Source organism: Megascapheus bottae, chromosome 8, assembly GCF_031878675.1.
Source record: "Megascapheus bottae isolate mThoBot1 chromosome 8, mThoBot2.hap1, whole genome shotgun sequence".
Taxonomy (NCBI): domain Eukaryota; kingdom Metazoa; phylum Chordata; class Mammalia; order Rodentia; family Geomyidae; genus Megascapheus; species Megascapheus bottae.
Window position 1 is genome coordinate 53,866,520 of NC_143516.1, and position 21,274 is coordinate 53,887,793.

At 38.2% G+C, this 21,274-nt stretch overlaps 1 protein-coding gene across 1 annotated transcript in view; it reads left to right on the forward strand.

Moving 5' to 3' along the window:
- Positions 1–21,274, forward strand: part of Mdn1 (midasin AAA ATPase 1) — a 148,499-nt gene that overhangs the window by 48,270 nt on the left and 78,955 nt on the right. Inside the window, exons 21-36 of the mRNA XM_090338431.1 lie at positions 1,233–1,380; positions 1,623–1,733; positions 4,528–4,679; positions 5,639–5,817; positions 6,408–6,616; positions 7,449–7,595; positions 9,436–9,577; positions 12,206–12,340; positions 12,419–12,557; positions 13,288–13,426; positions 13,747–13,877; positions 14,718–14,862; positions 16,912–17,041; positions 17,513–17,731; positions 18,762–18,959; positions 21,019–21,227. Of these exons, the coding sequence (XP_090194557.1) occupies positions 1,233–1,380; positions 1,623–1,733; positions 4,528–4,679; positions 5,639–5,817; positions 6,408–6,616; positions 7,449–7,595; positions 9,436–9,577; positions 12,206–12,340; positions 12,419–12,557; positions 13,288–13,426; positions 13,747–13,877; positions 14,718–14,862; positions 16,912–17,041; positions 17,513–17,731; positions 18,762–18,959; positions 21,019–21,227 (2,533 nt within the window). The remainder of the gene's footprint in view (positions 1–1,232; positions 1,381–1,622; positions 1,734–4,527; positions 4,680–5,638; positions 5,818–6,407; positions 6,617–7,448; positions 7,596–9,435; positions 9,578–12,205; positions 12,341–12,418; positions 12,558–13,287; positions 13,427–13,746; positions 13,878–14,717; positions 14,863–16,911; positions 17,042–17,512; positions 17,732–18,761; positions 18,960–21,018; positions 21,228–21,274) is intronic.

The following is a 21,274-nucleotide window of genomic DNA, read 5'->3' on the forward strand; positions in this document are numbered from 1 at the left end:
CTGTGTGTGTGTGTGTGTCTCCTAAGCTCTCACTCAACTTGGTTGCTTCTGCCTGGGACTCATCACTTGAATCATACCTCCATTTTTTAAAGGACATACAATTTTTTTAATTGATTTTTTTTTTTGCCAGTTCTGAGACTTGAACTCAGGGCCTGAGCACTGTCCTTAGGCATTCTCAAAGCTAGTGCTCTACCACTTGAGCCACAGCACCATTCTGGCTTTTTCTCAGTATGTGGAACCAAGATATATCAACCTGGGTTTTTGTGCACGCTAGGCAAGCACTCTACCACAAAGCCAAACTATTGGCCATGGCCATGTAATATATCAAGTCAGGCTTAGAATTAATGGAGACCTAGCAAAAAAATTTTAAAGAATGGTAACATGATTTGTTTCTTTAACGTGAGTCACTGGTGTTTTGTACGCCATGTAGAAAGAGTTTAGTTTTTTTGGTTTGTTTTTTTTTTTTGCCTGTCCTGGACTGGATCTCAGGCTAGTGCTCTATCACTTGAGCCACAGAACCACGTCTGGCTTTTCTGTCTATGTGGTCCCAAAGACTCGAACCTGGGTCTTTGTGCGTGCTAGGCAGTCACTCTACTACTAGACCAAACTCCCGGCCCCAGAGTTCAGTATTTTTTTTTTTTTTTTGCCAGTCCTAGGTTTGGGCACAGGGCTTGAGCACTGTCCTTGGACTTTTTCAAGGCTACCACTCTTCCACTTGAGCATCAGCACCACTTCCAGCTTTTTGCTATGTATGTGGTACTGAGGAATCGAACCCAGGTCTTCATACATGCTAGGCAAGCACTTGTTGGCTCTAGATGTTAAAAATTATGTCATTCTGGACAGATCATTTTTTTCTTTGTTTTCCTGAAACAAATACAAGATGTAAAGTAGTGAAATAGAATGATTTTAACATTTTACTTTTCCATTTTGTGGTTTTTCTGTGGCATCCTCCCCCATTGCTTTGTCATACTACCTTTTTGGTATGTGAACATGGTAAAGCTGGGAATCAGAATTGCTAAGCACACAGTGTCACTGAGATGATACATCCTCTCTCTTCTTCCCCACCCCCAACCCTATTCCTTGATATCTGTCTACTTGCTACAAGGTAATTCATTTCTACATGTCCGTGCATCTTGACTCCTTCTGACATTCTCCCCCATGTCTCCCAAACCTGCCTCTTCCTTAAAGTTAATTGATTCTGTTAATCTGTGTAAACTGCATTCTTTTTGTAGCTTCTACACAGCTTTGCGTAAAGAATCTGGTACCAAATTAGTGGATGGAACTGGCCACAGACCTCACTACAGCCTTCGAACTCTCTGCAGGGCCTTGCGATTTGCAGCTTCCAACCCATGTGGCAGTATCCAGCGCTCACTCTATGAGGTCTTTCTAAAGTCTTTTTGATTTAGGAGCTGGGTGGATGGGCTTCCCACGAGAAGGACAAAATGGGATGAGTATACCACATTTGCCAGTGCTTCTTCATCACATTAGCCTAGCACTCCCTTCCCTTTCTCTACCACTGTATCCTTTTAAAGGGTCCTCTGGGAAATAGCACTACCCCAAATGCTAAGTGTTGTTTCAGTTATTATAGAGGAATAACTTATTTGTATCTGTTTTCTCTCTAGGGCTTTTGCTTGGGTTTCTTAACACAACTTGATAGGACGTCACACCCTATAGTTCAGAAGCTCATTTGTCAACACATTATCTCTGGCAATGTCAAAAGTTTGCTGAAACAGGTATCTTCTTTAACTTCGTTAAATAAGGGAAAGATTGAATTACCAAAGTTTTGTCTTAATTTAACAAAACTTTTTAATCATAAAAGTATTCTAATTGTAAAAGTATTCTGTTGGAACAGTTAATGATCATAGACATGTTATCACTAGGTAAACTTAAAGTTCTAATTCTTCTCAGTATTTTTTTTATTGTCAGGGCAATGAATAGAGGGGTTGCAGTTACATTTGTAAGGTAGTGTATACATTAGTTACTCTTTACAGCTAGATTATAGTATATATATATTTTTTTTCTTTCTTTTTTTTCCAATCCTTGAACTCGGGTCTTAGACACTGTCCTTAAGCTTCTTTTGCTCAAGGCTAACACTCTACCACTTGAACCACACCACCAGTTACTACCTTTTCTGGTTTTTTGGTACTGCAGAATCAAGCCTAGATCTTATGCATGCCAGGCAAGCACTTTCACTAAGTCACATTCCCTGCCCCCCTCCCCCCCTTGGTTTTTTTCCTTTGGCTAGTCAGTCATGGGGCTTGAATTCAGGGCTGAGTGCTATACCTGAGATTTTTTTTTTTTTTTTTTTTGCTTAAGGCTAGTGTTCTACTAATTTGAACCCCTACCTCAGTTTTGGTATTCTGGTGGTTAATTGGAGATAAGACTAATGGATTTTCCTGCTGAGGCTGGCTTCAACCATGATTCTCTAATCTTACCCTCTTAAGTAATTCAGTTTACAGGAATGAGACACTAGTGCCCAGCTATATTTCAGTTTTTCATGTATTCAAATGCTAGTGTGTTTGTTGATAAGGTAAATTCAAATTATATCAGTAACTCCATTGTAGATGGTTATTCTGGAAGTTGCCTTGTTTGTGGAACTTCCATTGTTTGGGGTGGAGCGTGCTAGCAGTCAAATTCAAGGCCTCATAAATAATAGGTAAACTGTATTGTGCTATTTCTCCATCCCTAGCTTTTTTAACATGCCTTGGATAATTTTTTGTTTCAGCACCAGAGAGTAAGGGCAACATGTTTTTTTTTTAGTAGATGGTTGCCTCAAAATCTTACCTTTGAGCTTATAATGGAGCTTTTGCAGAGAGAGAGGAGCCACTGTAGAAAACATCCTCTACAAGGGACATGATGGCTCATGCCTGTAATCCTAGCTACTCAGGAGGCTAAGATCTAAAGATTGTGGTATAAGGCCAGCCCCTGAACTAAAGGCCATGAGACTTTTTTTTTTTTTTTTTTTTTGGCCAGTCCTGGGGCTTGAACTCAAGGCCTGAGCACTGTCCTTGGGCTTTCTCAAGGCTAGCATGCTCTACCATTTGAGCCACAACACCTTTTCTGACTTTTTCTATGTATGTAATACCAAGGAAACAAACCTCTGTCTTTGTATATGCTAGGCAGGCACCTTACCACTAGGCCAAACTCCTGGCCCTAAAGTCCATGACACTCTTTATCTCTCTAATTAACTACCAGATAACCAGAAATGGCTCTGTGGCTCAAGGAATAGGGTAGTAGCCTTAAGCTGAATTGCTCAGGGACAATGCCCAGCTCAAGGGGTAGTAGCCTTCAGCTGAAGAGCTCAGGGAGAGCACGCGGGCCCAGAATTCAAACCCCACAACCAACCAATTAAAAAGAAAACAATACTTGACCAGAAATTGTAAAGTAGTATGTTATTAAAAGAAACTGAGATTCTGTTGATTTTCCATTAGAGTGTACTGTTTAGACTTTGAATTATTTTGGACTTTATCTTTGAGTAAATGACATAAATATTATATATGTATATGTGTGTGTGTGTGTGTGTATGTATGTATGTATCTATCTATCTATGTATGTATCTATGTATGTATGCCTGGGTGCTGACCCTGAAGTCTTCAACTCAAGGCTAATGCTCTACTAGTTTGAGTTGCAGTGCCATTTCCTAAATTTTGTTTTATTAGGGTTTATTTTCTTTTTAAATATTTAAGATTTGGAGGCATAGCTCTGTTGGAAGAAGACTACTTACCAATTGAATGAAAGCAGCAGGTGCCCAGTTCAAGTTCAGTGCTCTCACTAAAAAGTATAAATTAGTGTATAAAATCTAGAAACATTTTTACTAGTTAGTGTATGTTATACAAAGGGAATGACCAAGTTAGGTAGTGCTATTCAATACTGGTCTTGTCCATTTGCTCATTTTTTTGCATGTGTTCTTCATTGTTGTGTTAGAAGCTAAAAGATCACCCTCATCCACAGCTCAATAAGGACCCTTAAAAATTGGGACCCAAATAGACAGTTTCAAGTATGGACCTATTTCATAGAAAATTTTATGCAGAATAAATAATTCAACTATTTTTAATCTGTGAAATAATACAATTCAACCTAGTAATACTGTTATTTTAGAAAGATTATTTCATCACCTGTATGTTTTTTCTTACAGTTTAGTCTAGGAAGTCAATGAAAACCTCTTCTAGAGAATCAAAATGTAATAATGCAATCTTCTATCTTTATTATAACACTGTGTTTGGAGAGGAAGTGAGTATAGTATATAGAAAGTACAAATTATTGAGAAATGAATGGTCATGTATGGGGGAAACTTCATTCTACTTTTCCTTCAAACATACCTACTCACATTCTGACTTCAAAATCAGTTTATGACCACATTTGCATCTCATTCCTAAAAGTATTTTTTTTTTTTTTTTTGTGGGTCCTGGGGCTTGAACTCTGGGCCTGGCTTAAAAGTAATTTTATGTCCATGTAACTTTCTAATCCCAGCACTTTTGGACTACCATAGTGTCTTGGGACTGAGCCATTTTCAAACTTATCTTTCAGCCTATTCCAGAGCCCAAAGGAGGTCGGCTCATCCAGGTTGAAGGCTATTGGATTTCAGTGGGAGACAAGGAACCTACAATAGATGAGACCTATGTTCTGACATCTTCTGTTAAGTTGAACCTGAGAGATATAGTTCGAGTGGTGTCTGCTGGGTATGTATCCTTTTTCACCTGATGCTGCATATTAATGTTACTCCAAACTACCTTCCTTAACTGAAACCTGACTTTTATTCATTGATTAACTGAATTGTTACTTTAATTTTTAGCTTATATTAGTTATACAGAGTAAAGTATCATTTTTGCATTTCCATACATTTTTCACAATATGCTCTCTATCACTCTTTTCCCCTTGAATTGTTTCTTTCTAAAGTTAGTATGGGACTTCTCACACAAAGCATTATTTATAGACACACAGAAGAGCATTGTTATTCCTTTGGTAAGAGCATTATGGACACATTATATTGGCCTTTTTTGCCAATCCTGGGACTTTTGCTCAGGACCTGAGCACTGTCCTTTGGCTCTCTCAAGGCTATTATTATTGCTCTACTACTTGAGCCATAGCGCCACTTCTGGACTTTTCTGTATGTGTGGTATGGACGAATTAAACCTGGTTCTTTGTGCATGCTAGGCAAGCACTCTACCACTAAACCAAACTCCCGGCTCCTATTTTGGCCTTCTTTGAAGCTTTTTTTTTTTTTTTTTTTTTGTATTATACAAATGGTGCCAAAGAGGTTAAAAATATCTCAATAATGATAATTTATGTAGTTTTTGCTAATCCTGGGTCAGGGCCTGAGCACTGTCCTTGGGCTTTCTCAAGTCTAACACTCTACCATTTAAGCCACAGCACCACTTTCTGCTTTCTTTGTGTATGTGGGGTCTTTATGCATGCTAGGCATGCATTCTACCATTAGACCAAACTGGGGCCCCTATCAGTATTTTTTGAGGAACAAGTTTTACATAGACCTTTCTGTGTGTATAGGTATATGCAAATGCTCTGTGATTGTTAAGTGATAGCCATTGTTTTGCAAAAGTTCTTCAATTCTAGTTTCTGGTTTGTGTTTTCTGTTTTTGTGTGTCTTTTTAAAACTGCTTTTTTGGATAATCTTTTGCAGAACCTATCCAGTGCTGATTCAGGGAGAGACATCAGTTGGTAAAACAAGCTTGATTAGGTGGTTGGCTGCAGCCACTGGCAACCACTGTGTAAGAATTAATAATCATGAACACACTGATATTCAAGAGTACATTGGTTGTTACACATCTGACTCTTCAGGGAAGCTTGTTTTTAAAGAAGGTAGTGTTAATATTCATTGTATGGGTGTAGTTTTCCCACTTCCCTGCATACTATTATTTGTCATCATTTCTTATTGTGGACCATGGACCTCTGTCATTAAGGGCTGGTGTTTGTAGTTTAGATTTATTTAGTTGGATTCCATTAATCGTGGTCTAGAGTTACTTGGATTCCGTTAATCTTTTCAGGCATGTATGCTGAAACTGCCAGATTTGAAAGAGGTCACTTTTACTGTTGCTTTGTTTCTTAGTGCTTCAAAGAATAGAGTAAGGAAGGTTTGGTTAGATTGGCTTTTTTAAGGCTGTTGTTCTACTACTTGATTGGAAAATTTGGTAATTTTATGAAATTATACTGCAGAGCAAAATTAAGTTGAAGGGAGTTATTCTTCATCCTAGTTCATGCTTTCTATAGGAAAAGGGACTATTATTGTTGAACTGTTTTTAGCTGTAGTGTCACAGATTTGGTGGCACAACTAGCTAGAGAAAATAATTTCTTTGTAAATATAATGATAATTTAGGATTTGTTGATGTTATAGACTGTTGAAAATAATGCTATGATTAATATACTAATTCTCGATGTTCAATTCCTTGTAGGTGTACTTATTGATGCTATGAGAAAGGGCTACTGGATTGTCTTAGATGAATTAAACTTGGCCCCTACTGATGTGCTGGAGGCACTGAACAGACTGTTGGATGATAACCGTGAATTGCTTATAACTGAAACCCAAGAAGTTGTTAAAGCACACCCTCGATTCATGCTTTTTGCCACCCAAAATCCACCCGGACTTTATGGAGGCAGAAAAGTGAGTCTAGTTTACCTTGTCAATTCTGTTCATGACCATACTGAATAATAAATCTTTGAATGAAACAATTAAGCCGGTACTGGTGACTCACACCTGTAATCCTAGCTACTCAGGAAGCTTAGATCTGAGTATCTTTGATCTGAGTATCTGTTCAAAGCCATCTGGAGAGAATATAACTCCTAAAAACTTCTTTTATGTGTGTGTTTTTCTTTTTCTTTCTTTTTTTTTGTTTGGTGGTTTTGTTTTATTTGTGTTTTTTTGTGGGTCATGGGGCTTGAACTTTGGCCTGGGCACTGTCCCAGAACTCTTCAGCTCAAGGCTACAGCCCTACCCTTGGGCCTGGGCATTGTCCCTGAGTTCTTTTGCTCAAGGCTACCACCCTACCCTTAAGCCAAGCCCAACTTCCCAGTTTCTAGAGGTTAATTAGAGATAAGAGTCTTTTATGCCCGGGCTGGCTTTGAACCTTGATCCTCAGATCTCAGCCTCATGAGTAGCTGGGATTCCAGGCATGAGCCACTGCACCTGGCTCAGGGCTGGATTCAGGGCTGGCTTTGATTCTTAGATCTCAGCCTCCTGACTAGCTAGGATTACAGGTCTGACCCACTGTACTCACCTTTCTTAAGACTCTGATTTCTAATTATCCACCAAAAACCAGTGGGAGAGTACCAGCCTTGAGCTGAATAGCTTAGGGACAACACTATAACCAACAACAACAGCAAAAAGTATGAAACAATTTTATTATTACTGATAAGTTACTGTTATTGTGTAATAATAGGACTATTTAACTAGCTAAACAGGTGTTTATACCATATTTTTTTTGTCCATTTTCTAGGTGCTCTCCCGAGCCTTCAGGAACCGGTTTGTGGAACTGCATTTTGATGAATTACCTAGTACTGAGCTGGAAACAATCTTGCACAAGCGATGTAGTTTGCCTCCATCCTATTGCAGCAAATTGGTTAAAGTCATGTTGGACCTTCAGGTATTTTATGGACTTAAATTTACATTGGTGTGTTGATTGGATTTGGCTATCACAATTTAGTGGCTTCTTTGAAGTATTAACAAGTTGATATTTTTATAGGTTAAAGATCTTGGCATTTTATTATTGCCCCCCCCTCCACTTTTGGGGGGTTAGTACCTGGATTTATCTGAGCCCTGGCTTTCTAGGCAGATGCTCTACCACTTGGCTCTTGCTTCCAGACTTTATGATTTTATTTTGCAATGTATTCTGTTCATGTCTAAGTTAATGAGCCCCCACTTTTAATTATTTTTAGAATTAATCTTATGGCATCCTAAAATTTCTCAGATATCTAAATATTTTAATTCCTTGTTTGTGTATAATTTTGGAATATTAGCATAGAAAAATTACAACGTTTTTATGTTAACACATGTCTGTGTATATGTGTGCACATGCACATATATGTACACGTGTGCCTGTGTGTTTTTCTGCTCTTAGTGCCAGGATTCGCTTCAAACTGCGATCCTCAAATCTGTATGCTAGGCTTACAGGCATGAGCTGCCAGCTCCTGGCTGTTGTTATTTTATTATTTTGTGTGTGTGTGTGTGTGTGTGCGCGCGCACGTCAGTCCTGGGGCTTGAACTCAGCCTGCGCGCTGTTCTTACGCTTTGTAAAGGTTAGAGCTGGACCACTTGAGCCACAGCACCACTTCCAACTTTTTTTTTTTCTATGTATTTGATACCGAGGAATCGAGCCCAGGTCTTTGTGCATGTAGGCAAGCATTCTACCACTAGGCCCAACTCCTGGCCCAACAGTTATTTTGAAGTGTTAATTGTACTGTTCTTCAACTAGAGACCCCTTTCTCTTAGTTTTCCAAGTAGCTGAGATGGGATTACAATCATGTGCAACTATATCCAGGTTTAAACATTCATTTTTATATGTGTGATGTTGGTTTTATCCTTAATTTTAACAGTAAAGTAGATCTGTTTATGACTTAGTGCATTCTTTGTTAATTATAAAGCAATAGTTTTTTGTTGTTGTTGTTTTCTTTTTCATGAGACTTGAAGGGCCTGAGCTCTGTCCTTGAGCATTTGTAAGGCTAGATCTCACTTGAGCCATCGCACCATGTTCAGCTTTTTTATAAGAATGTGATCCGGAGGAATGGAACCTGCATGTTATGCAAGCACTCTACCATTATGCCAAACTCCCAGCCCTATTTTGTTTTTAGTTTGTTCTTTTATTGCAGTGCTGGAGATTGGACCAAGCATGTTGTATATGATATGTCAGGTTTTTTTTTTTTTTTAGTATGCATTTAATTAAGTTTCAAAGTTGGCTTTTTAAAAAAGTAATGTTTCATTTTTGTCAAGGCTTGCCTAGGTTACAATCTTACTACTTTCTCTTCCTGTGCAGCTGTATTGACATACACAGAACATCATGCTGGGCCTAGATTTGTATATTTATATTTCCATGTTTAACTGGTATAGAGCTGCCTGGGAACACAAGTATGAGCTACATTGCCTGGCTTCTAAGCTCTTTTTCAAGAATTTGATTAAGAGAAACAAATTACTTTACAAAATATTAGTAGTAATTAATACTCTGGTTTTATATGGTAGGGCTGATATTTTATCCTTTTCATACCATGTTTTAATATTTTTTTCTGTATGAGATAATTCTGTTTATTCCTATTATGTGTAAGCTTGGACATTTTTATTTAGATAGTTACTATTCATTAAAATTATCAAGAAATTTAATCTTAATGGAATGAAATGACTAATGGGAGTTTAAATTTGTCTAGAACTTTATGAGTTGTATTTCATGCTTTCTGTTAAGTACATCCAACTCCTCTGTTCGTATGTTTTAATAGTCCTACCGCAGAAGTTCTTCAGTGTTTGCTGGAAAACGGGGTTTTATCACTCTTCGTGATCTGTTCCGGTGGGCTGAGCGGTATAGATTGGCTGAGGAGACAGAGAAGGAATATGACTGGCTCCAGCATTTAGCCAATGATGGTATGTTTTCAATTAAGTGTTTGGATTGTTTTCAAGACCGAGTCTCACTGTGTAGTAGACCAGGCCAGCATTAAACTCAAGATCTTCTTTCCCCAGCCATCCAATTGCTGGGATTATTGACATGTTTCCACCATTCTAGGCTCAATGAAATACTTTTCTTGTAGAGATAAGTCGTCTGGCAAGTCAAATGCTGCCTAAATTGTGGTTGGTATACAAATTATGTTACGTAGTCCATGAGCAACCTGTTGAGTCTTAATGCTTTTCTTCAGGTTGCCACAGGTAGAAATGAGGGTGTTTTTTGGGCAGTAGCTTTGTTGGCTTTTTTTGTTGTTGTTGTTGTTATGATTTACAGTGGGATTACAGTTAATGTAAGTCAGTAATGACTACATTTCTTTTTGGACATCCCTGTTGTTGGCTTTTTATTGGGAACATTGGTAGGCCTGTTTCAGACTTAGTCATTTGGATTTAATTGGTAAGAAAAATTTATATTTATTTGTTGTAAATAGCATACAGACCTCTCATTTGTGAGATGCTATATAAGTGAGGAGAATATATAAAACTAGCTATGGGAGTTTCATTCCCACCCCCCTCCCCAGTGTGTGTGTGTGTGTGTGTGTGTGTGTGTGTGTGTGTGTGTGTGTGTGTGTGTGTGTGTGTGTGTGTGTGTGTGTGTGTGTGTGTGTGTGTGTGTGTGTGTGTGTGTGTGCGCGTGCGTGCGCGTGTGTGCGCGTGCGTGCACGTGTGTGTGTGCGCGCGCGCGTGTGCGTGCGTGTGTGCTAGCATGCATCTGCATCCTCCCCGTCCCTCTTCTTCTCCCCCCCTCCCCTCTCTCCCTCCCTCTCTCTCCCTCTCTGTTTCTCAGTAGTTTCCCAAACACAAAAACTGCTAGGAGAGGAATTTATTCAGTATAGTCATTATGAGAAAGCACTGGTATGGGTTGGGGACTGGGGAAATCGATTTATCTTTTACTCTTCTAGGAACTAACAGGAACTACTTTAAATAGGGGTAATAATACTCTTAAGGAGCAAGAAATATGTAAAACCAGGTATTCTTGAGCAAAGGTTACATTAATTGGGTTGGTCATCATTTCCAAATTAGGCAAATAGCCTTATCAGGGATAAGAAAGTTAAAGCTCCTGGGCCTTCCTTCTCCCCCCCCCCCCCCACCTTTTTTTTGGTGCCATTCCTGGAACACTGCTTCTTGGATTTTTTTCTTTTTTTTCCTTTTGCTGGTCATGGGTTTGAGCTCAGGGCCTGAGCACTGTCCTTGGATTTTTCTCTATCACTTGAGCCTCAGCACCACTTCTGGCTTTTTTCTATGTGTGTGGTACCAAGGAATTGAACCCAGGTCTTCGTGCATGCTAGGCAGACACTCTACCACTAGGCCAAACTCCCAGCCCTGCTTCTGACTTTTTTATAGTTAATAAAGATAAATGTCACAGATTTTTTCCCCCAGAGTTCCTTTGAACTTCAGTCCTCCGATCTGCAGCTTGGATTATAAGTAGGAGCCATTTGAACCTGACCTGGTTTTGACTTTTGTCACAGGATCTTTAGTTTAATAGGACTTGTTCCTGGACTCTAAGGTGGTTTGTAGAAGAAGATGACTCAAAATGGGCAAGTCAAGCATTCATTTGAGAATTTTGGGGGAGCTTTTATAGTGTTATAGAGCAGAGCTTTGTAGAAGCTTACCCTGAATGCTTTGTCTTGGAATGACTGGATTATCATTCCTAAAATGGTGAACATATCTATTTGCATAGTTGGGCATAAATTGCAACTGACATTTATAAAATGAAGGATGAAGTGGTGCTGAGCTTTTATCCTACATTTAGTTTTAAACTGGGAATTTGCATACTGAAGTGAAGAGTTAGTGCTTTCAGCATAAGCAGCTTCTAAGTCCTTGTTTGAGACTCTGACCATATGTATACTGACCACCCCATTACCATTAGCTAAAATTCTGGTTCTTTAATTTTTGGTTCTTCAGAAATAAACAATAGAGGAAAGACCAGCATTGCAAGATAGAAAACCTATGATCCCTTAAACTACCATTACTTCTATTGAAGTAGTAATAAATTATAAAGCATTTTTTCACATATAGATAGCCAGTATATTTTGCCACTTTGCCTAGATTTAGAATATTTCAAAATCTCAGAACACTTTTCCCCTTGCAAGTGTAGGTAACCTTTATTCTAATGTTTAATTACGGCAGTTTAACTTGGTTTGTGCATAAGCTCTAGAGTATTCTTTCTAATATCGCTTTTTCACACAAGATTCAGTTAGGCTGTTTTTATATATCAAAATTAATACTTTATGTGGTTATCTCATACATCGAGATATCACTGATTACCCACTCTCTTACTCTTGGACGTTTAATTTTAGGCCATTAGGATAAAAATTGCTCTGAATGTCTTTTTGTGCTCACATGTTTTGTGTTTGGAGAGACCTTCAAAAGTAATATTTTGGGGGTTTAGGTCAGGCATATAATTAGTAGCAGGCTCTCTTAGTTTCCGAGGTAGTTCATTAACTTTCTGCTTCACCAACATTTTATGAAATGTGGATATTGGTTCTTATTCTCAGTGTTCTTTGGTATTACTACCAGATGTTAATTGTTCCTATTTTGTTAAACCCACAGGTTTTATGCTTTTAGCAGGCCGAGTCAGGAAGCAGGAGGAGGTTGATGTGATTCAAAAAGTACTTGAAAAACATTTCAAGAAAAAATTATGTCCCAGATCTCTTTTTTCCAAAGAAAATATTCTAAAATTATTTGGTGAGTAAACTAGAAACTCCAGAGGAATATGAGCCAAGCTATGTTTAGTCAAACCTAAGTATGTTCTCCCTTTGATAGGTAAATCATCTATAAAAATCTCTACATTTGATTCTACGTTTGGCCATATCGTGTGGACTGAGGCCTTGAGGAGACTGGCAGTATTGGTGGGAAGGGCATTGGAATTTGGTGAACCAGTGCTACTGGTTGGAGACACTGGGTAAGATTTTGTGAAAGTAACTCATAAAAAAGTTTTAGTTCAATTCTGTATTACTATATGTTATGTTAAAAAATTTTCTTTTTATGTGGTGGTACTAGGGTTGAACTTGACTTTACATTTGGTTTGTGTCTTATCAATTGAGCTGTACCTCCAGCCCAAGATATTTAAATTTAAACTAGATTTCACTTGCCACACAGAATCATCAAAATGAGCAAGTGGCCTTGGGTAGGTCATTATCACCATATTTGTCTGTCCTATCACGTAACAAGTAATTTCTCAGCCCTATATAACCCTTTTGCTAGATGTTTCCCAACTCTGCTTTCTCTCTTCTCTGTAGAAGAGAGAAATGGAACTGGGTATGGTGGCTCACGCCTGTAATCCTAGCTACGCAGCAGACTGAGATCTGAGGATTGTGGTTCAAAGCCAGCCTGAGCAATAAAAAATGTTAGACTCTTATCTACAATTAAAAAACGAGAAGTGGTACTGTGGCTCAAAGGGTATGGTGATAGCCTTGAGTTACCTTGTCCTTGAGCTGAAGAGCTCAGGGACAGTGCCCAGGCCCAGAGTTCAAGCCCCATAATCAACACTCCCCCCCCCCGCAAAAAAAAAAATAAATGAAATGGATACACTACATGCTGCAGTAAGACTCAGTCGGCATGGCTCACCTCTTACAGTGTTCGTGACTGTGTTTAGTACATGTTCAACTCAGTAACATTCAACTTTCTAACAGATGTGGAAAAACTACCATCTGCCAGATATTTGCAGCCTTGGCAAATCAGAAACTTTACTCAGTCAACTGCCACTTAAACATGGAAACATCAGACTTCCTGGGAGGACTACGACCAGCAAGACATAAGCCAAATGATAAGGTTTGTCCAGCAGCAAATGTTAATATGTCTATTTATTTGAGAAACTGTGATTAGTTGTATATATGAAATGATGAGGTCTTGTTCATGTTGGATTTCTATATAGAATGCTAGTTTGTTGATATGTGTATCTTACAATCACATTTTCACTTGTTTATAAAAGGCCTTTATAAAGCATTCCAATTTGTAAGTTTTACACCCTGCACTCATATCCGTTCTTGCAGAATGACCATTTTATATCAGTAAACCTCACCTAGCTATATGAGAATTGTCACTTGGAACTGCCCACTCTTTAAATCCTCCTATCTCCTTCTAAATTTCAGGAAGAAATGGACACATCACGACTCTTTGAGTGGAATGATGGGCCTTTGGTTCTGGCCATGAAGGAGGATGGCTTTTTCCTCTTGGATGAAATCTCACTGGCCGATGACTCTGTCCTAGAAAGACTTAACAGGTAATGTGAGATTTTCCTGTGTTTCCTTGTCTAGTTTTTATAGATAGTCAATCCTGCTAACAGAGTAATGTTGCTTGTATGTCCAGAGCAAATTTTTAAAAATGTTCTTTTGGTGTTCTTTCAAGCAGCTCTGTAAGAGATTTTGGTTTTCTTTACAGTTGGAATTAAAATAGTGAGCTAAAATAAAATTCTTTTCTAAGGAAAGTTATTTACATAATGTCTTCAATCTTTGAAAGAACTAAGAATCCTAATTTTTACTTGCTTAAGGCATCTTAATACCTCAGACCATTATTATTAGTCTTGGGTATAGTAGTAACACTTTTTTTGTGTATCATAAAATAGGCTTTTGGGGTTTTTTTGAGCAGTTGTGGGACTTGAATTCTGGGCCTAGGAGCTCTCAGTGAGCCTTGCACTCTACCACTTGATTCACGATTCACAGAGCTACCTCAAGTTTTTGGTGAGATTAAAGTCTCTCCTGGATTTTTGTAATTGGGATGGCTTCGAACCACAACCCTTAGATCTCAGCCTCCTGAGCAACTACAATTACAAGTGGGAGTCACTGGCATCGGGCTCATAAAATAGGTTTGACATTTATAATACATATAATGCTGCTTAAAAAATAAGCTGGTTTGTTTGTTTGGTTTTTTTTTTTTTTTCTTTTCAACATTTTAGTGTCCTTGAAGTGGAAAAGTCTCTGGTATTAGCTGAGAAAGGGTATCAATGTATGTGAATTAACGCACCTTCTATCTGGCAAATATCATGTAACCCTTTTACTAATTACAATAAAAAATTAAAAAAAAAATAAGCTGGTTTTTTTTTTTTTTCTTTTCAACATTTTAGTGTCCTTGAAGTGGAAAAGTCTCTGGTATTAGCTGAGAAAGGCAGCCCAGAAGGCAAAGATAATGAGGTAGAGTTGTTGACTGCTGGAAAGAAATTCCGAATCTTAGCAACTATGAACCCTGGGGGCGACTATGGAAAAAAAGAGGTAAAACTACTTTCTTAAGCATAATTTATTCCTAGATTTTTCCTTAACTTGTTGAAATTCATAAGTATACTATATAATAATACATTTGAAGTTGCATGTTAGGTAGCAACGGAGTAATGTGTCAAATACAATAAAGATATTGTTAGATATTACATTGAAAAATCTGACAGGTTGGTTATTCCCTCCTTCCTTCTCTTTCTTCTCCCTCCTCCCTTTCTCTTTCCCTCTGGTCCCTCTCTCCCTCTCCCCAGCCCCCACGTCCATTCCTATGACCTGAACTCAGGGCATGGGCACTATCCCTGCTGTTTATTGCTCAAGGCTCTACCATTTGAGCCACAGTTTCACTTCTCTTTTTTTGGATTTTAATTGGAAATAGTATTCTCATAGACCTTTTAGCTTGGGCTGGTTTAGAACTTCAGTCCTCATATCTTAACCTTGTAATTAGCAAGGATTATAGGCATGAGGCACCAGCACCTGGGAATTATTTCTTTATTTTATAGCTCACTTAGTGTAAGTATGAAGTTTTATTACTTGGTCTAGGCTTTTACCTTACACTAACAAATGATCTTAAGCTCTGAATGAAGCTTATACTAGTTCTATGTCTAAAAAATAATTCAGAACTATAATTTAAAATCAAGCTCTACTTTTAGAGTCTACTTTCTTAAACACCTATCATATTTAGTGGTTTTAAACCAAGAACCTTCTTTAGTGTAGCACAAACATATTCTCTTCCCTTAAGGCAGAGATGGAAAAGGTCTTCATACCAGGTTCTGAAATAAAGTGGTATATGATATATCCTGATATACGAGGCTGTCTGCCAATTTCGATAATTTTCTGTGGTCCATGAACAATGATACAAATATCCAAATGGCCCTTCTCAGAAAATAAGCTCCCCATCCCTGCTAAGGGGTGTATGAGTCACTGTCAGATTGTTGGTTAATTTCCTTCAGATCATAATGTTCAGGAATGAAAGACCTTACGGCTTTGAGCTCAGTAAACATGTAAGTGGGTAAATCTTTGTGAGTATGGTCCAGGTCTGTTAATGTTAGCATAAATGTTTATAGGGATAAGAGTCTTGAATTAATGCACATAAGATCCTTGGTAACTTATTGGATGCCTGAAACGTAAGGTTGCTATTTTGTGTCTAGTTTTCCACAGTACTAGAAGAAAACTGTTACTGTACTTCAAAGATCTGATTTCAAAGTTACTTACATTAATATTACTTGTCAGCTTAGCCTTAGTTTTCTTTAAGACAATTGCAAAATAAGATCTGAACACTAGAGGCATGCACCATCCAGAAATTCCATGTCCTTAGTGAGACCCTCCTGAATATAGGTTTAATTGCTGGTCCTGTGGTAGACCAGATACACAAATAACAACAACAGAAAAGTAAGTGAAGTAATAGGTATTGTTTTAAACTTGTGAATAGGTATGATTGGTATTGGGAAAAGCAAGAGGAAGCTGTATAAAAAAAAGCTATATAGAAAGGGGTCCAGACCTAGGGAGGACTGGAGAAGCTAAACAGTACTTTGTTATACAAGAGATAAAATATATGTCTTCTTACTATTTCATTCCCGTTCAGCCATGTAAATTTTCTCCTTATGTGGAGATGACCCTTCTCTATGGGAAGATGGCTATTAATGCAAAAGAGGAATCTACTTAAGGTATAAGTTCACACTAGACTGTGACTAGCATCCTAGTGCTTATCCCACTTCCTATGAGGCTTTGAGCTCTGTGTTATATCTAGAGGGGGGTGTAATGCTGATGTGTGGGGTGATGTTAGAGATTGATGAAGCAATATGTGTTAGAAGCAGGAGAAAGTAGTTGATTTAACAGAATAGGCATCTGAAGGCTGTGTGTAGTAGTAGTAATCTGTGTCTATCATCCAGATTGGGCTTCATAAGAGAATTGCAAATCCGCCTGAACCATTCCCAACCCCCAAAATACATTTTTGTTTCCTGAATTCAAAGCTAACATTCTTTTAAAGCATTTGTTTTCTACTTTTCATCATACATTTCAAACTCATGTTAGGGTTTGTTTTCTTTGTAGTTGTCTCCTGCCTTAAGAAACCGATTTACAGAAATATGGTGTCCACAAAGCACAAGGCGTGATGACTTAATTCAAATAATTAATCGTAATCTTCGCCCAGGATTGTCTCTGAGCAGAATAGATCATAAAGGTGAGTATTCACATTTGGGTAGTGGTGCTAATGGAAAGAATAAGAGTGTGTAAGTACAGTGTGTAATGTCTTTTCTGTGATTATGGCCTAGCTTCATAATTCAGTCTAAACATGAAACAAAGGAATTGTTTTTCCTATGAGCATTTTTTTCAGGGAAGTTTATTAGGCTATAAAGTCTCAAATTTGTTTTGTTTCCAATTAAAAACTGGACTCATTTCCTTTGAAAATGATACTCAGTTTAATTTTGCATATAAATTAAGAAGCATAGGTCATTTCTTTTTCACTTGGGGTCTACTTTATGAACTCCTGCTGTAGAATGTCAAAGAAAGCAAGTGTTTTGCTGTAGGTATGGCTTAAGAGGTAGAACAATTGTCTGGCAAATATGAGGCACTGAATTAAAAAATCATGCTACTCTATCCAAAAAGGGAAGAAAAAATAAAAGCAAATGTTTTTTGCTTCCTTATGTCTTAGGAGCTGACATAGCTGAATTGATGCTGGATTTCATCGACTGGCTCACCCACCAAGAGTTTGGCCAAAAGTGTGTGGTCAGTATCAGAGATATCCTGTCCTGGGTTAACTTCATGAACACAATGGGAGAGGAAGCGGCTATGAAAAGGCCAGAGAGCATCTCTACTGTGACATCTTTTGTCCACGCTGCATGCCTGGTGTACATAGATGGAATAGGTTCAGGTATATTTTCTGTTAGCTGCTGGGGATGAGAAGGGATGGGCAGGGTAGAGGGAAGTGGGGGAAAGAGCATGCCCATGCCAGAAATTTTACAGAATCACTTAGTATAATATTTCTATAAGTCAGAATATCTTTCATGTTTTTTGTACTTTGGGAAAGAGATAGTACGTTTTTTTTTCCTGTTTGGTTTTTGTTGTTTATAGTACTGGTATCAAAGTCAGGGCCTAACTCATATAAGGCATAAACTAAAGTGTTCTTCTTTTGTGATGTAGTTTAGTGCCTGTGGCTTAATTTGCACATTTTTGTCAGCAGATGTGCCAGTTTTCACTGTAGAGATGAAGTCTTTCAGCTCAGCTGCCTTATAATAGCAGTCCTCCCAATCTGCGCCTCCCCAGTAGTTTAGGATGACTGTCGTGGCCCATTGTTACTAGCTGTCAGTTGAGAAGGGGTTTCTAGGAACTTTTCTGCCCATACTGGCTTTGAGCCATGATCTGCTTGGTCTCAGCTTCCCAAATACCTCCTCAGGTTATAGGCCTAAGCCAGTGGTGGGACTGAAGGGGTGCTTTTGAAATTGAATAGCTGTCTTTAATAAATTGTAAGTGGTCAGTAAGAGTAGAAGTCATCAGTGAAAATAGTCTTTCTGGTGAAGTTCTGTATAATTCTTAACCTGATAGTCATTTTCATTTAATAGTCAGATCTTTTAGTTTCAGTTTCTCATGATCACATAAATTTTTTATCTAAAATCTGTCTTTGCTGTCATGTAAACTAGTAGTATCAAAAAATAATGTCTGTTGAGATGTATAATATCTTCAGACTGGCTTGTCATTGGGTCTCTTGAATTATTTACTGAGTAAGCTGTTAGTACATTTATGATGTATAACTGGGGAAAATGGGCATTGTGTCAGGGTCTTCTTTAGGTATGCTCACACTAAAAACTGTATTTAGGGTTGTGCTCAGTTTTACCCTCTTTCTCTCAGGAAACTATGCTAGATGTCCATGAGTTATTTCCTGATGTGTTGGTGCTCTCTTTTAGGAGTAACTTCTTCTGGGTTCGGCACAGCCCTTTTGGCTCGTGAAGAATGTCTAAAATTTCTAATAAAGAAACTTTCCAAAATAGTCAGACTTACAGAAAGTCAAAAAAATGAATTGAAGATTTATGATAGACTCAAGGCCAAAGAATTCACTGGGATAGATAACCTTTGGGGAATTCATCCATTTTTTATACCAACAGGTAAGAATATACTTTGATCATATGCAGATATATATGTGCAGGTATAGAAATATTCCTAGTGAAAACTTTGCCTCTTAGGTTTAATGACCTAACAAAAATGTGCAAGAAATTTTAAACAATAATTTTCTCCCTACAGATCAAAGTGTTTATATTTATTGTGACTTGTAGTTGAAATGTTGCTAGTATTAGAATACAATCTAACTTGGTAGAACTGTACTTGTCTAAAATGTTCACAAAATATAACTGGCATATACAAGTGGGGGAAAATGATTTTCCTGTAAAAAATGAGTTTTTCATTAGTTGGTCCTTAAAGTAAGAGCTTTTTTTATATTCAAGTCAAAACCCACTGAAGTTTGTGAATGCTCTGTAACCTCCAAAGGCCTGTTTAGCTATATCATAACTATAGTGCCTGATTACTTTGTATAAAAATAGGCTGGTAAGTTTGTGAGAAACTAGTATTATTTCCTAGCCTTTGTCCTATAACCTAACAATCATAGGGACCTAGAAAATGTCTATGAATTCAAGGAATGGGAATGAATGACTGAATAAGAAATGCAGGAGTCTGGGAAACAATGGATTTGAATCCTAATCTTAGCTGTCCTTCTAACTGCATCCCCAACACCAAAGAGTTGTGACTAGATCTCTATTTATAATTGTATGTCTGTTTGCTTTGCCTTACTATTAATCTGTTGTCAGATCCAACCACATGCTCTTGCATGCTAGGCAAGCACTAAGTTACTTCCTCAGCCTTCTATGTAATATTGAAAATGAAGTAGTTAGATTACATACAACTTCACTACCTCTCTTCTCCCTCCCCTCTCCCTGTTCTCCCTCCTGACCCCCTCCATATCCCTATCCCAATGCATACTTCTTCCCATCTTTTTTATTGTTCCTCTACTTTTTTTTTTTCTAAATTGAGACAGGGTCTAATTGAGCCCCGTCTGACCTTAAGCTCAATTCTCTTGCTGCAATCTCTTTTGAATGTTAGTATTACAGGTATGTGTGCTATCACACATACCTAGATGCGGGAGGGGTGGTCATGGGGCTTGAACTCTGGGCCTGGGTGCCGCCATCCTTAAGCTCTTCAGCTCAAGGCTATCGCTCTACCACTTGAGCCATAGTGCCACTTCGGTTTTCTGGTGGCTGCTTGGATTTAAGAGTCTTAGCGACTTTCCTGCCCTAGTTGGCTTTGAACTGGGATCCTTAGATCTCAGCCTCCTGAGTATCTAGGATTACAGGTGTGAGCCATCAGCACCCAGCTTCAATTTTCATTTTTAAATTGTTGCCTCTACATAAGGATCCTCTATTTCTTACTGCTTCCTCTCTATCTTAATCACTGTACTATGTCTGAATTATAGAGGTTAGTGGCAGTTGGTGTGCAGTGATGAACTCGATTGACTGAGTGGGTCAGTTTTCCCTTCTCATATGTCTTTTCCCTTAACACTTTACATCTTTGGTGATTATGATGTGATCATTGTACCTCTTCCCTGCAACACTATGGATAGAATTCATTCCTGTGTGGGAGCTCTATACCAGTGACTTGCAACTGGGGTAGACCTTGATTCTGGTTGTAAATAAATAGTTTCCTTTTCCCACTCTTTAACTGATTTGCTAAAAGCTTCTTCCACAAATGTTAAATCCTACAAGACTACTGTGTTAGTTCTATGTTTCAGTTATCTTATTAGTTAAAACATTCTGTATTATTTTGATGGCCTGAAAACCTAGGAATATACGTGCTTTATAAAGATGATTTGTACTAGGACATGTAGGAATAGAGTTTTTGGAAAAGTATGTGTTTGTAATTAGACCTAAAACATAGGTACCTGGAGGTTTCATATTAGATGGAGGGGCACTGCATACTAGGCACACTTGAGAAAGAAGTATACAACTGGCTATTCCTGTAGCCATTTTATGAATCCAAAAGTGGGAAAAAGTTGAAGTAGGAGCTAAATATTTTCACTACAAATGCTGCTACACTGACTGATGATCTATTGAGTGGTTTCTTAAAATTGAGTTGCTATGTATATAGCTTATGTGTGACTGTTTTTCTTCACTTGAGGACCTGTGCTGCTTAGGAATAATATTGCTGACTATGCACTCAGTGCAGGCACCACAGCCATGAATGCCCAGAGACTCTTAAGAGCTACCAAACTCAACAAACCTATTCTCCTGGAGGGCTCTCCTGGTGTTGGCAAGACAAGTTTGGTGGCAGCATTAGCAAAGGCTTCCGGAAATAATCTTATTCGAATCAACCTGTCAGAGCAGACGGTAAGTTTAGTCACCCCCATAACACATAACAATAAGGATAAGTAATA